At 41.0% G+C, this 15,420-nt stretch overlaps 1 protein-coding gene across 12 annotated transcripts in view; it reads right to left on the bottom strand.

Annotated features, from left to right (window-relative positions):
• Positions 1-15,420, bottom strand: part of STK32B (serine/threonine kinase 32B) — a 176,905-nt gene that overhangs the window by 55,314 nt on the left and 106,171 nt on the right. For all 12 annotated transcript variants that reach the window (XR_010304036.1, XM_064151487.1, XM_064151491.1 and 9 more), the window contains one exon: positions 11,332-11,505. Coding sequence is in view for 11 of the 12 variants with exons in the window: in XM_064151487.1 (XP_064007557.1) it covers positions 11,332-11,505 (174 nt within the window). In the remaining variant the exon portion in view is untranslated. The remainder of the gene's footprint in view (positions 1-11,331; positions 11,506-15,420) is intronic.

Genomic DNA, 15,420 nt, shown 5'->3' with positions numbered 1-15,420 from the left:
ATCAGCCATTTTCTCTGAAGATCTAAAGTGTGAGCTCAAGGGTCAGATATTCAGAGCTCAGTATAAGACTGTTCAACAAGTTTGCTTTGTTGGCACTGTTTAAAAATTGATACCTTCTGTTTTTTTTTTTTTCTTGTAGTGGTTTGGTTGTTTGGGTTTGTTTTTTTTTTAAATCATTTATGAAATCTTTTATCACACATCATTTGAAGTTGAATGATAACTACAGAAAAAGATGAGGTTTTAAGCAATGATTGTTTGTAGTAAAAGCTAATGAAGCTGAAGAACTGAATAAAGCCAGACAAAAATAGTTTGCCCTCAAAGTGCTTACAATCCAACTAAGTCTGACAGCAAAGATAACATCTATGCATAGAAAGAAGGCCCACAATGTCATCATAAGAAACTTGTATCTATCTTCTGAGTCACCTGTGCTAATAATTACAAGCCCAGATATTAAAAAAAGGTGTGAAATATGCAATAAGAACATCACTGAAATGTACTGTGAAACTATAACTTGATTAGTCACAGTGAAAAGGGGTGAGGGGGAAAGAGTAGCTCCAGCCCTGTGTTGGTTTTGTCATTAGATAAGAAACCAACTCCTCTGCATTTAGAACAGCACAACTTTCATGTGTATAAGAGAAATGAACAGATAAATGTCTGAATCAAAACTGGAGAGAGGTCATTTCTCACTCTTATTAGTCGGACCATGAAAGTAATTTTGATCATCAATGTAAGGAATGACCAAATTCAGCAGAGTCTAATTTAATAAAGTTTGGTTCAATGAAAGTGTACTGCCTAACCAAGTGGTGTTCCCATTTTGAAAGGCCTCAGTTTGGCACCATGTTTTAAGGTCTTTCCCTGCTGGCAGCAGCTCTGCACCTGCAAGGGCACCTCGTTTGCTGCACTGCAGGCTTGCCTTGCCTCCTCTGCTGCTAGAAAATGCAATTACCACTGGGTCAGTAGGAATTTTCCCTGAGATGAATGTAAGCTGTGTGCACATGTTGGGATGAGCAGAGGCTCATCAGGAGGACTGTCTGACATACAGAACCAAGAAAGTCTCCTATGGAGACTTTCAAGGCCTGTCTGGATGTGTTCCTCTGTGATCTGTGTTAGATAATATTGTCCTGCTCTGGCAGGGGCATTGGGCTTGATGATCATCTTGGGTCCTTTCCAACCCCTAACATCCTGTGATCCTGTGAACCAAAGTTTTGAGCTGCTGTGGTTTCTCCTCTCTAAATTCTGTCCAGAGGGGTGGGACAGGGGCTCATAGAGAACATAGAAATATCTGAAAATAATCTAGAGAGAACACCCTGAGGAGCTCCCCCCCCCCAAAAAAAAGGGATATAGAGAACAAATGTAAGAGAAAAAATAATTCAAAAGGCAACTTCAGTATCACAAATCTCATGGCAATCTGTATCTTAATTATAGTCCCTGCTCACAAAACGATTTGTTTTGAAAGATGAAGCTCTGTCAGATGATAAGTGTTACAACTCCCACCCCTTTTCATCCTTTCATATGTCTGCTAAGTCAGAAATTGCACAAAGCAGACCACATCTCACCTGAAATATCCAAGGTGTAGTGAAAGCTGCTGAATGCAGAGGAAGGAGAAAACTGCAATTGCAATATCCTTTAATGAAATACCTTCTACCACACCACAGACAATAGAATCAATTCCTGAAATGCAAAAGTCTATTGCATTCATGATGAAATACTGTAAATGTGCACTATTGGCCTTAAGTCTTTGTTATTTTGTCATATATTAAACCAGAGCTTATACTGCAAGGAAATCTCCAAGAGAACACTCAATGTATGCATGTCTCATCCAAGCTAAAAAAAAAAAAATGTTGCAACCATTAAAGCAGAAGCAGGAGTTAAAAAAGCAATTGTCCATATGCTGCTACTGGTTTATACTTTTACAGTCTTTTCCCATATTCCCTATATCCATCTACATACTTTAATCAAAGACTATACTTTCTTCACTGACTACAAACAAAGAAAAAGACTCAAGCACATTGACTGCAAATCTGCCACTTCAGTGGAGAGAACAGGCCATGCTGCTGTGAAATTTCTAAGATGCAAATGGATCAGAATCCTTCTAATATAACTAACATCAAAGCTTTGAGAAAAAATAGAATCATTATTGTATCAGAGAGGGTCAATTCCTGTCCTCTGCCTTGTTGATTAAGATTTCACTGTTTTGCTAATTTGATCTTGCTGGTGAGAGGAGCTTTTGCTCAGCCTCTCCTCCTCTCTTGGCTGGCACAGGGTGGTTGAGGCAGCAGCGTCACCCTGAGAGAGAAGGTTGAGGCTTACAAAACCAGAGTAAATCAGGCAGTGCCATATGAGGCAGGCAATTAATACCATGGATATTGTTATACTTCTTTAGGAGGAGTACCTAATCATTGTAATTACTTATTCAACATCATTTAAGTGCAGCTATTAATACCTTTGATTATTATATTTAAGATTACAATAACAACGCATTCTTAATACTGTGGTCTTTGCTGGTATACAGAAGTTGGGAGCAGATGCCTGCACTGAAATCACTTGAAGTTTTAAAGCAGCACCCAGAAATTTGTAAGGGATTTCTGTGGAAAAAAAAGATAGCTCTGATGAAACTCCCACTGCATTGGCCACAAAGAAACTAATAATATACATGAAGCAGAAAACTAGCACAGACCAGATCAGGTTTGTGGATGGAGACCTGAGATAATCTTGAATATAGAGCTCTTCTTTAATTCTGTCAGCATCTTCTGTTTCAGTGTCTGAATCCGAAAATGATGCATGATTAAAATCTTTATACCAAGGAGTGGGGGAAGGAGGGAAACAATTTAATTTCTTTACCTATCAATAGAGTACTAAACTGTAGAGATGAGGGATGTCTAGTATTTTCATACACATCATGTGCCCTGAAGACTACTTGTATTAGATTCCTCTTCCCAAAAGGCAAGTTAATGTAAAGAGATTATTAAAGAAAGCCGGAAGGAGAGGAAAATCATTTCCACCAACAGGTGATGGCAGTTGATTTGGGGAGAGGTGTACTCTGCAGGAACTAAAGGCAATTTGTAGGAAAGGCATTACAGCCCCAGACCAAATGGGTTAAGAAAGCCCTCTGGAAGAGAGATGCAGATGAAAAGGGCAAGCCATCAGTATACCCCCTGACATCGAGGCTGGAAAGTGGGAAACACACAGCATGGAACCGGCAAACTGGTGTATAGTATCTACATGGACTTTGTATGTGTCCTTTGAATACAATCCACCAGCATCAGTGAACTTGTTTGCACCTCCAGGGTGGTGGCTATCAGGCTCACTGGAGCAGCAAGATGTATGGCAAGGTAGCTTTTTGATTTCCTGGAAGATTTGTACCTATTGAAGTGACAGAGACTATGAATTTGCCTGGGTCCCAGGTTCTCCACATTGTTTCCTATTCCTGTGTACTTAGTTGAGAACAGCTGATTCACTCTATGGAAATCCTTTATCTTGCTCCAGGAAAGCTGTAATTTTTAGTGCTGAGGAGTATGGAACTACAACTAATAGAGGCATATCAGACAGGTATCCATCCACGACACCTAAGTGATATTTTGATTTTAGAGTTTAAGAGAAAGGAAGATTCAGGGAAACTTGACATCACTGTGTAAAAGTTACAGTTGAGATCTGGGAGAGTGGTTTTAAACGGAGAAGTAAGCAACAAGAAAATCAACTACATTCACAGAACTCACATTTTTTAATAAAGGACAGTTGTTCTCTAAAGCTGTATAGAGCAAAGCCAAACACTTAGGACAGGCTCAATTTGTGTTATCTTTGTCCACTAGAAGTTTGTCACAAAGCAAGACAGTTGGCCAAGCTCAGCCTACAGTTTAGAGTTTTCCTCTTCTAATGCTGACCAGAAACTTATATTTGAAATTATATAGGGCTTGTGGAATGAGTTTTCTTTGGCTAAGCAAAATGTTTTATGTGAACACGTTGTTACAACTTCACAATGACAAGGAGGAGAAAGATGAAAGACAGGCACAGGGGGCAACTTCATCTACTCACTTGAAAACTCTGAGGAGCCAAGGAGCTGACTGCCACAAGGATCCATCAAAAGTGGGGTATGGAAGAAGTGCGAGTATGGTGTCTTCCAGTATTTCACTTGAGTGGTGAAGGGAGAGTGCACTGTTCCCACGACAAAAAATTGTAACAGTGCCAGTGGCAAGACTGGAGCACCTGATAGGGCATCACATAGCTCAGAGTGTTCCCTGTGCCTGTTTCCCAGCAGAGGCAGTTTCACTTTGTTGGTAATCCAGTCTCTGGATAGCAAAATCTCAGTGTGTTTACAAACCAGCTTCATTTGTTTGCAGTATGTCATCTGGTATAGCAAATAACTTATTCTTTTACTGTTGCCAAACAGAAATAAAATTAATTTGTTCTTGTAGGTAGAGGCTTCTGTTCAAAAGTTCAAAGGCTTGTTCTCTGCATATTCATATCTTGTGACATCTAATTCTTTTTTTTTTTTAAAGGGCACAGCTTAAATTTTATACCTTTTGTGCCTAGAATTTGTGAATCATTTTGGTTTTGATCAGTGCTGGTTCATAAGCATTCATTAGGTTTTCTGTGCTTTGTGGTTTGCATAATGTTTCTTTTTGGGCTGATTTTGATGTACTTTCTAATTTTCTTCCCTTACGTAACTCATTGCTCAGTTCCTGCAATTTGTCCTTGAAAATAACCTGGGCTTGCGTTTGTGTAAAGAACATGATGCAATGACATGGAGGAGACATGGGATGACAAATTAAGAGAATTCAATGGACAGGCCTCTTGACCTATCATGATCTTTGGCAGCACTGATGAACAGTAGTCATATAATGGTTATTTTTTTCCCCCTTTTCATCTGGTTCAGACTGCTAATTATCTTCTTAATCTGCACATGCTTACCAGCAAGAAAAAGACTACAAATATGAGCTGAAATCTGTAAGGAACTGTGTCCTTTTCGCATGCCCTGCTAAATTTCAGGTTGGCACTATTCTGCCTGTGACAACTGTGAAAAATAACAAAGGGCAAATTATCCATTTTCCAATAATTTCCAAACCTATTTACTGCTTACATACTAAATGGACAGTGTTCTGAAAGGAACATTTTAAATTGGAGCTTGTTATTCGGTGTACAGTGTCACAAGTGAGACTGGGAAGGTCCATTTTAAAGACAATCTGATCATTTAGACTTATTATCTTATTTCACCCAACTGCTGAACACCTTGAAAAGCTCAATGGTTATGAACAAACAGGCTTCTACACCACAGCCCAGTGTAGCAGTGCTGAACAAAGGGTACATCTTGTCTAGCTGGTAACAGCAAGACACTTTTCTCTGCACTGAGACACCTTCACTCTGAGTGGATCAGCTGGCAGAAGAAAATGCAATGCTCAGTTTGTCACTATTTTCCATTGGCTTTTGCCCACCCTACACTGCTGCTGAGTAGATAGTCTCAGCTGGAATAATTCTCCATTGGAAGCAGAACTTGCAAGAGCAGATAAAAAGAGTGCTGATCAGAAGAGGCACACAGCACAGACCCATCAATCTAGACCCATTCCAGTCATATTGTGCTTCAACCAAAAATGTACATCTATGATTACAGATGTATGCATACACACACAAATGGTTTTGAACAAAAAAGGCCATTGAAATGAAAAAGCCCTGGGCATGCAGATCAAACGACTAGACCAGTATCCTAAAATTGTGCTGGAAGGTTACTGCAATTTCCTTTCCAGGCATCTGCCACATTCAGCCTCCTTTCTGAACAGATGAAAACTGATGGAGCCAAACCATAATGAAAAGTTGTAAGGGCAATGCAGTTAACACTTGCCCCTTTAGAAAGGGAAAATGTGATTTTATCAGCAGGAGCATGTTACTTAGGCAGCAGCTGCAGCACCACAGGGCCAGCACTGCTCTGAGGCAGGGCTCTAGCTGCAAGAGCAGCCTGGGAGAGACAACACCGGATCTCCTGCTGGAAGGGCTAGCTGAAAGTGTAAGGTCCTGCAATCCCAGGTGAAAATCCAGGCTGAGTGGCGAATGGCTGAGAGCAGCCCTGAGGAAAAGGACTTGAGGGTCTTGGTTGATGAAAAGCTCAACTCAAGCTGGCAGCACAGCCCAGACAGCAACCAAGTGCTGGGCTGCATCAAGAGCAGCATGGCCAGCAGGGCAAGTGAAGGGATTCTCCCTCTTTACTCTGCTCTCATCAGACCTTACCTGGAGTTCTTTGTGTAGTGCTAGAGTCCCCAGCACAAGAAGGATACAGAACTGTTGCAGCAAGTCCAGAGGAGAGCCAGACAGATGCTCACAGGGTTGCAGCAGCCCTGCTATGAGGAGAGGCTACAAGAGTTGGGGTTCTGCAGCCTGGAGAAGAGAAGACTTCAAGAAGACCTTGTAATGGCCTTTCAGTATCTGAAGGGGGCCTACAGGAAGGCTGGGAAGGGACTATTGACAAGGTCTTGTAATGACAGGATGAGGAGTAATAGGTTTAAGCTGGCAGAGGGGAGATTTAAACTGGATGTCAGGAAGAAGTTCCTTACAGGGAGGATGGTGAAACACTGGCACAGGTTGCCTAGGGAGGTTGTGGATGCTCCCTCCCTGGAGGTATTCAAGGCCAGGTTGGATGAGGCCTTGAGCAACCTGTTCTAGTGGAAGTTGTCCCTGCCTATGGTGAGGGGTTGGAACTAGATAATCTTTGAGGTACCTTCCAACCTAGACCATTCCATGGTTCTATGAAAGTGGGCAGCCCACTTTTGTTGTGCAGCAGGTGGGTTTACTGAGATGTATAAACAGCAGCATTGGTGAAAGGAGGAGGTTGAGTTACTCATGGCTGAAGCAAGTTTATTCAGCCTTTGATGGGAAAACTTTTGTCCAACACATTATTCACTGCTATTATACAAGCGGTGCTGCAAAGAACATACTGTCGTACTGTCTTGAAAAGGCAAAATGACAGATTTGATCCATCATTTAAGGATGAATGAGGCCATGTGAATTGTTAGAAGCCTTTCTGTGTGTCGTTAATAAACACCACTCATCCAGCTTCCACAGGATCATCTTTTCATTCAAGAAACATGGATAAAATATCATTACAGCAAGGCCATAAGGTTTTGTGGTGTAGACATTACCTGTGACCAACAATTTAGAGACATCTTGGTATTAAGTTAGCTGTTGCATAAGTTAAACGACAAATTTGCCCAGAAGAGTCTTCAAATCATGGCTTGAAACTTGTAGCTTTTCTTTTTCAAGTTTTTAGAATTTTGGCTGAGCAGCTGTGTAAATACAAACATTTACAACAGAGCTGCAAGTGAGACACACAGTGCATCATTCATTATTGTGCCATAACAAATAAATCCATTATTGCCGGCTTGTGCATGACAAATATGGATTTTATATACATGGATGTGATTAATAAAAGTGACAGATTTCATAAACATAGCAGAGCAATGGTGGGGTTTTACACTATTTATAGTTAAAATTATCCCGGCAGAAACAATCTTTCTGCTGCTGAAATGATTGCCACATTCAAAGTACACAATGCTAACCACATGAGCAAATACAGAGGCACAGCAAGGCATCTCCAAGGGGAACTGGCACGGCACTGATCTGGACACTTCTACATCCATTCATACATGACTGATAATCCCTGTCCCCTTCCTTACCACTTTATTATAAACTCTTGGTGCTGGAGGTTAAGCCTGAAGAAAAGCATTCTGTCAGGTTGCCAGAGGTGATGGTAATGGAAACCTGAACACATTTCATACACACCTGTAAATATTGAGGAGGAGTTTAGTTCCTGGCTCACACATCATCTATTCAGCCCTTTATAATACTGCAGTTTGAAAATCTACCTACCCAGTCTGATGAATCATTCAAGTATTCTCACATTGTAGCCTAGACAAAATTCAGTAAGGGGCTCTCTCAATGACTCTGTGACTCACCATTTTTCCCCCTTTTGCTGCCAATGCACTCAATTGAAAATGAAGATCTAATACCACATTATATCTTAGCACATGAATACTGACTGGAGGCTCTTGATCACAATGATATTGCTGATGTCTGCTACCAGGACATATAAACAGCACTCAGCTCACTGGTTTCATCTTGGAAGGATAAAGTAATGGCTACATGTCTCCTCACTGTGCATCAGTGCTAGCAGCCTTTGAGTCGATTTACATCAGCATTGCTCTCTTGATGCCAGCCATGCTACAGAAATGCATAACAGCTGAAGACCTGTCCTGAGCTCAGAGCACTGTTCCGAGAGATGCCAAGGCAGAATATATTGGGACTCTTCCATCCAAGTAAAACATTTGCTGCCATGTGGATCTGTTGTGGTAGGCCTGATAGGCACAAAATAGGCTTATAAATATCTTGCCTTGCCTAGGCATGCTTTTCTGCTCCACCAGAGAGGCAAGCTCAGGAAAAGGGACACAAAAGAACCCGGAGACACCAAGTCTGGCCTGCCCAGGGTCCTGTGGTGTAAGGTACACACATTTAGCTTGTGCCTGCCTACTTCAAAGCCTGTGCTTCTCCCACATTAGGGAAAAGTGAGCCTGTGGCTTTGCCTAATATGGCAAGGTTTGACTAACTGCCATCCTGATTGGCTATTTTGTGTCCAAAGGGCAATTAATCTCGGCCCACATTGATAAAAGGAGATATGCAGGTGAACAACCTGCTCATGCTTCCCTGCTTTGCTGTGCTCTCCCTGCTGTGCCCAGCTGTGCTGCTATTGCACACTGCCTTGTTGCTTGCCTGGTAAACTCCACTGCCATGAGTTACCAGGAGCAGACTCTGGATACCTGCATGCTGAGGCTACATGACAACTGCCTCTGCACCTGAAGGTCCTGCTTAGGACCCCTGGACATATACACAGATCGTCCAGAAGAAGCCAGGAGACAAGGTCAGAGATTGTTGGCATCCATTCCCAGAAGCTAAAATTCAAGACTCAACATCCAACAAGACAGAGTCCCCCAAAAGCATTTGGGCACTGTCTGGACTGTGGCTAGCCCCCATGAGGGTAATAATAATAATAATCAGTGAGTAAATGCTTAAATGCCTCTTTGTAATTCTCTACTGCCTTCTGCCATAGAGCAGAAAGAGCTTAAGCCCATGTAGTGGGCAAGTGTCATATTGATCTCAAGCAGCATTTGGCCACAGGAAATTCTCTTCCAGTTCAATTAATGTTTATATATTTTGCTGGTTATTACTGGATCTAGATAATATCCACAGAATGTGGTTGGGGGTGGCGAAAGTTCTGAATAGCGACATTAATAAACATTATTAACTTTGGAAAATATCATCTTGCATCAATTAATTTCCCCTCCCCAACAGGATTGTTTAGGATTCCATAACTATTGGTAGGAAGATGAGAGATTAAAATCTCTTGGTGCCACAGTTGGATGATTTAGGCACCAAGAGTGAAGTTGGAGCATCATGCTTAGATCTTGGAATTGTCAGCTTCAAAATAAAATTTCTTCTATGAGATGTTGAAGTCCTGAATGAGATCTTTCATACCCTACACAATAATCCTAGCTAACCAGCCAGCAAAACCCACTGCTGTCTAAGAAGCAGGTATTTTGCTTTTGGTGAAAAATTTTGGTGCAGCATGAAATCAAAGCCCAGTGCCCAGAACCTGCCTCCAAATGGAGTCAACAGCCAGATGCACATTAACAAGTGTTGAAGTCAGTGGTGTTACACTACAGTACAACCAGTGCAAAAGCAGAATCAGGTGCCTACTGGTCATGATTGAGTAATGCAGAAGAGAACAAAGTGTCTTGCTCAATTTCACAGTCAGATCATGGCAATGCAGACACTGTCACCAAAAACTATAAACAACCCCAATGAATTCAATCCAGTTCTCCATTCTCTCTAGACATCTGCCACTTATCACAGGCTTTTCTGTGATTTTTTAAGTCACAGGCTTGTAGAAAAATACAAGTTTTGATTACAAACTGGATTGTATCATGAATGTTTTGACAGAATGTCAGCATAAAATGTGTCACCGTTAAAACGAGTCAGAGAATAAAAACTCATCCGTTTGTTTTTCACACAGAACATTCCTTAAGGCACAGAAACAAAGGTCAGCCAAAATTCTGAGTTCCATGTTTAAAACTTTCACTGAGAAAGGAAAAAACATATGCAAAAATATATGGAAATCTACTAAAATAACAACAGTGTGCTGAAGATACAAAACTTCAGAATTTACTGGCAGCATTTGCCAGAGTTTTAATTGCAAGCAAGGCAAATGTTGCAATGTTCACTTGAATTTTGTTTGGCTCAGTTTCAGCAACACACATCCACCACCACTGCTTCTCAAATCAGAGATGTTTCCTGTGGACCCTTGCTTTCCAGAAAGTCGGATCATAGTTTTCACTGGTTCCTTGTTGCAGAGTCATGAGGCAGCTCTGGTTGATGGGTGGGATGAAAACTTCTAATTTATATATTTGGAAGAATTTGCTTATCTTGGACCTTGGAAGATCTATGTCACAGCTTTGTCTAATTTGGCCTCTGAAACTCAGATCCAACTTATGTAACTCACAAACCTGATGTTTTTAAAAAAGGAATTATCCAGACCTTTATAAATAAGGAAGAGGTACCCTGAATTTAGCCTAGGAAAAGTACAATAGAGGCTCAAGCCCATAATTTTATAATTTCACAGTTAAAATGTGAAGATGAAAAGAGAAGCTACCCTGCTGCTTCACCTAAATGCCAAATTGTTTAAGGAAAACAAACCCTGAAGCTTGACATCTTTTTTTGACATGAATACTGTGATTGCCAGCTGTAAGGCAGTAAAAAAGACAGAGTGTTGTAATCTAAGAAGGATGCACCATCACAGTTCCAATTAATTCCTATTCTTTCACTTACTTCCCTTCCTCTCTTCCTCCTGACATTCATGCAGATTCTGCAAGTAAACAAATTATTCTTTACTCTTCACCTTTGGTTTTGTGACCTTTCCCTAAGGTTGTTGTGTGAATTTGTTGTACTGGATTATTTGTGTTCAAGAACATTGGGGCAATAGAGAACTAAACATACACTAAAAGGAGTCAGGATGCTGTTATGGGTTTCCTATTTAATGTTTGAAGACCACAGTAAAAATCATACACCAACATATGAGGTCAGAGCAAAGGGTAGTATGAGAAGGATATGTGACTACTGAACAGCCAAGGGCAGAAAGAAAACACTTTAGAAAACCTTTTTCGTGTCAGATTCCACCCTTGGATAAACACAAAAACTTTTCAGAGGTTTTGGATAAACAGAGCTACAGTCAGATTCGTGATAATATTCCCCTGCTCTGCCAAAAGAAAGAAGCCTGCCCTTCAAACGAAGCTCACCCACCTGTGAATGATGTGGTATCTCTGCAAATAATCCAGAGAGAGTGCCAGCTCACAGATGTACAGCTTAACAGTTCCTTCGTTAAAGTGGACGTTCTGTTGCAAGTGGTAACGCAGATCACCCCCAAGTAAGAGATCCACCACCATGAACATGTCTTCTTCATCTTGAAAGGAATACCTGGAAGAAAGAGTCACAGTTGAGATTTCGAGGCTGGTGTTGAAGCCACAGCCATGCCTCTGCCAGTAAGCGGATCTGTTCATGACACACTCAAGTCATCCACACAAATTTCCTGCTGCCCTGGTCCAATCCCATAACCACACTGTGATTGTGGTGGATCTTCTGCATACTGAAGGCAAGCAGAGCTTGAATTGCTGCTTTTAGATTTTCCAAATGGGAATGGTCAATGCCTTATTCCTAATATAAAGCCCCTCTTCTTTTAGAAGTTGTTTTAGAGTTAATTTTGATGTGAAGCTGTGTCAGCTTTTGCCACTTGTGGCCATGAGCTGCTGAGAAGTGATTCACAGCAACAGTGACTCCTCCATCGCCTTTTTTTCCCATGAGATGTATAACATACATTGGCTATGGATGTGATTCAACTTCTCCTGAACTGGAAAATTAAAATCAGAGGGTTGGAGCAGCTCTGCTATGAGGACAGGCCATGAGAGTTGGGTCTCTGCAGCCTGGAGAAGAGAAGGCTTTGAAGAGACCTAAGAGTGGTCTTCCAGTACCTGAAAGGGGCCTACAGGAAGGCTGTGGAAGGACTATTGACAAGGTCTTGTAATGACAGGACAAGGAATAATTGCTTTAAATTGGCAGAGAGGAGATTTAAGCTGGATCTTAGAAAGAAGTTCTTTACAGTGAGAGTGGTGAGACACTGGCACAGGTTTCCCAGGGAGGCTGTGGCTGCTCCCTCTCTGGAGGTGTTCAAGGCCAGGTTGAATAAGGCCTTGAGCGACCTGTTCTAGTGGGAAGTGTCCTTGCCTATGGTGAGGGACTGGAACTGGATGATCTTTGAGGTCTCTTCCAACCTATGATATGCTAAGGAAATGAAAAATAGTGGGCTTCCAGAAAACCTGTGCCCACCAGCCCACAAAGGCTGGAAAGTCAACGTTAGCTTGTTTGATAGCTGTGTAGTTTCACTTGTTTTCCCAGGCACGCACTCTGAAACGAGGCACTTGGGGGTTGTTACGGGCTGCTCATTCTGAATTTAAACACTTTCTACCCTTTCTGAGCACAGTTCAGAGCAGCAAGTGTCTCTAGGTGCTCTGCTCTTCCCTTGCCTTTCTGTGTGCCTGCCAAATGCCAGGAGGGGAAAGCCATTTTATTTGCATTAAGCTTACTCCTCAGTAAGTCTCTGAAGCAAAATACTGAAGTAGGTGGCACATGGTGGCTGCTTACCTCCAGAGACCCAGAATATCATACACATGTTAAAAAAAGAAACAGAAGGCCTCAATTATATTCAAATTACTTTGAATGTTGTACATTACTGAGCATGGAGCAATTGCTAAAGAAAAACTTTAATATGTAGTTACATTTAAGATATTTCCCTCCCTCTCTTTGACAGTACTGTTATTTTAAATGAAGTATTGGTAGAATTGAGCAGATGTAATAAGAGATGTTAAATTTTTCCCTTCAGCTACTCCTTCAGTAAGTGTAGGTCTTCTCTGACTCCTTTTTATATAGAAAAAACAATGAATTACAATTACAGATTGAAAACTTTGCTTTAAAATAAAATATTGCATGTAGTCTGGGACTAAAGAGCTCACCTGGTATCTAAACTCATATGATGACCTGTCAGTGGGAATGGTTCTGATGCAACTCTGTTCTCGGGAAGGAAAATGTCTTGAGTCATTTTCACAGTGATTCAGCCACCATGAGGCAGAGAGGGAAGATAGGGTAAGGAGTGAATACTATGAACTTGCATTTAAATTCAATGACTATTCCCTCTTCTGGCAAAATTTTCTTTCAATATGTCCCCATGAATGCTTAGTCTAAATATTTTCAATATCTGAAGAAAGCTGGAGAAGGACTTGTAGCAATAGAATGAGGGGCAATGGTTTTAAACTGGAGCAGGGCAGATTTAAATTAGACATAAGGAGGAAATTCTTCACAATGACAGTGGTAAAATACTGAAACAATTTGCCCTGTGTTTGAGGTCCTGTACCTGTAGACATTCAAGACAGACTTGATGTGGTCCTGGACAATCTGATCTAGTTGGAGGTGTCTCTGCTCTCTGCAGGGAGTTGGACAGAATTAATTTTAAGGGTCCCTTCCAATGCAACACAGTCTATGAATCAGTGAATCTAGGTAAGAGAAACATCAGAATAATCCAGAAACACGAGATTTTGACCCTCTTGATGCGAGTGCTAACATTTGATGCAATCATGTTTTCACTCCAAGCATATGTTTCTTGTGAGTAGAGAACAGCGGATCTTTATCATCTCCCAAGCAAGTTTTGATGAAACCGAATTGCTAATGATTTAAAAGAGATCAAAAACTTCAATTAGAAAGAGATGGAACTCTATCCTCTTCCATAATGTCAGAAAACAATACTTCCTGCATAGAAAAATGTGTCTGCAGTCAGGTGTGGAGGACTGCAACTTAGTTCTGATACCACACTTGGAGTACTCTCTTTCTGTTTGTTTTGTTCATTTTTTAAGTAGTGTCATGAATCAGCCTTTGGAGAGCTGTTCTAATTACAGAGCTAGTCTCTATTTTCTCTTACTTGAAAAACAAAAGTCATAATACATTAGAATCATCTTTCTCCAAATTAAGGTAAAATAATGATGTCCCTAGCAACAGCCAAAAGGGTCTCTTTATTGTCTTCAGGCTGGAAGATAAACTACCATTGATCAAAATCCTCCATGGCAACAAATTAAAGCATTTTCTGAACAGGTTATATCTGTGTATTTGTTTTAATAATGTCTATTTTTTCTGTCATATTTGTATTTATTATTTGGCACTCTGTCTCTTCATAAAAGCAGTTAGAGATGAATTATTAAGATCATTTTCCCCTTCACGTTCCTTCATCCTAGTTAGTTGGGGTAATTTCTCTTTGAAGTCCTACCAGATGAGGCACCCAGATGCTGGTGTCACTGTTTCTTGATAAGTTCACCTTGCTGTGGTTTTTTTCAAAGACCAACTTGTATAACTGTCTTTCAGAGTACTCCTCATGCAATTCTAAGCAGCAGTAGGTTCACCCAAGACTTAGTAAATGGAAAAAAAACTATATTGCTGAAATGCTGAAGTAGTTTGGCAGCTGCCAAAGAGTCATGCACTGAACAGCTAAGTAGAGAGGAAAAATAGGTTCAAAACTCCCTGGTACAGGTACGGTGAAATGTAATAGAGGTACAATGTAGATTGGGATAGCTTATAGTATAGGTACCAAAATTAGCAACTTGGTTCATTCATAAATAATCACAAATATCCCTCTGTTGAAAAGGTATGCTGAAACATACTATGTTGGAGAAATTCTTGCTAGCAGAGGGCACAGAAATGATAAACATGAGCAACCCGTGCTGGGAGCATCCTTGAATCCATCTTGGGAGTTAGATACCAGGCACAGGGTAGCACCCCCCACATGCAGCTGCAGAGGGTGGAGAGGCAGCTGCAGGTGGGCAGAGTTTAGCCAGTCCCAGAAGCTGACCCTCAGATTGTTATGGTATACTGACCTATCCATGCCTTATGTGGAACCCTGTACCCTCTGTCTGTAACCAGTCTTGGTGGAGCACACCTCTTGTAAGAATGCATATAAGTCTCTGCATCACGGAAATAAAGCGGACTATGACCATCTAACCATATTGGCGAACAAAGAGTCATTGTGCCCAGGAGCTCCACCGGTTTATGCCAATAATACACCCACTGGGGCTGAGAAGAGTGAGTACTTGTCTCTGAATTACCCATTTCATAAAACGAGATGTTCAAACTAATCAAAGTAACATCAAATTTGTGTGTTCTTCCAGCCAAGGACAAGCCTCAAGAGGCAAATTCCCATGATTTATGAACTTAGTAAATGCAATTGTTGCAAAGAAATATTGGAAGTGTTTCTTCACAAAAGCTGTTTTGCATATATTTCTGTACATTTTAGTCCTT

This window comes from Pogoniulus pusillus, chromosome 11 (genome assembly GCF_015220805.1).
Source record: "Pogoniulus pusillus isolate bPogPus1 chromosome 11, bPogPus1.pri, whole genome shotgun sequence".
In the NCBI taxonomy this organism is placed as follows: domain Eukaryota; kingdom Metazoa; phylum Chordata; class Aves; order Piciformes; family Lybiidae; genus Pogoniulus; species Pogoniulus pusillus.
Note: the sequence above shows the minus strand (reverse complement) of the source record. Positions and strands in the feature narration are given on the sequence as shown.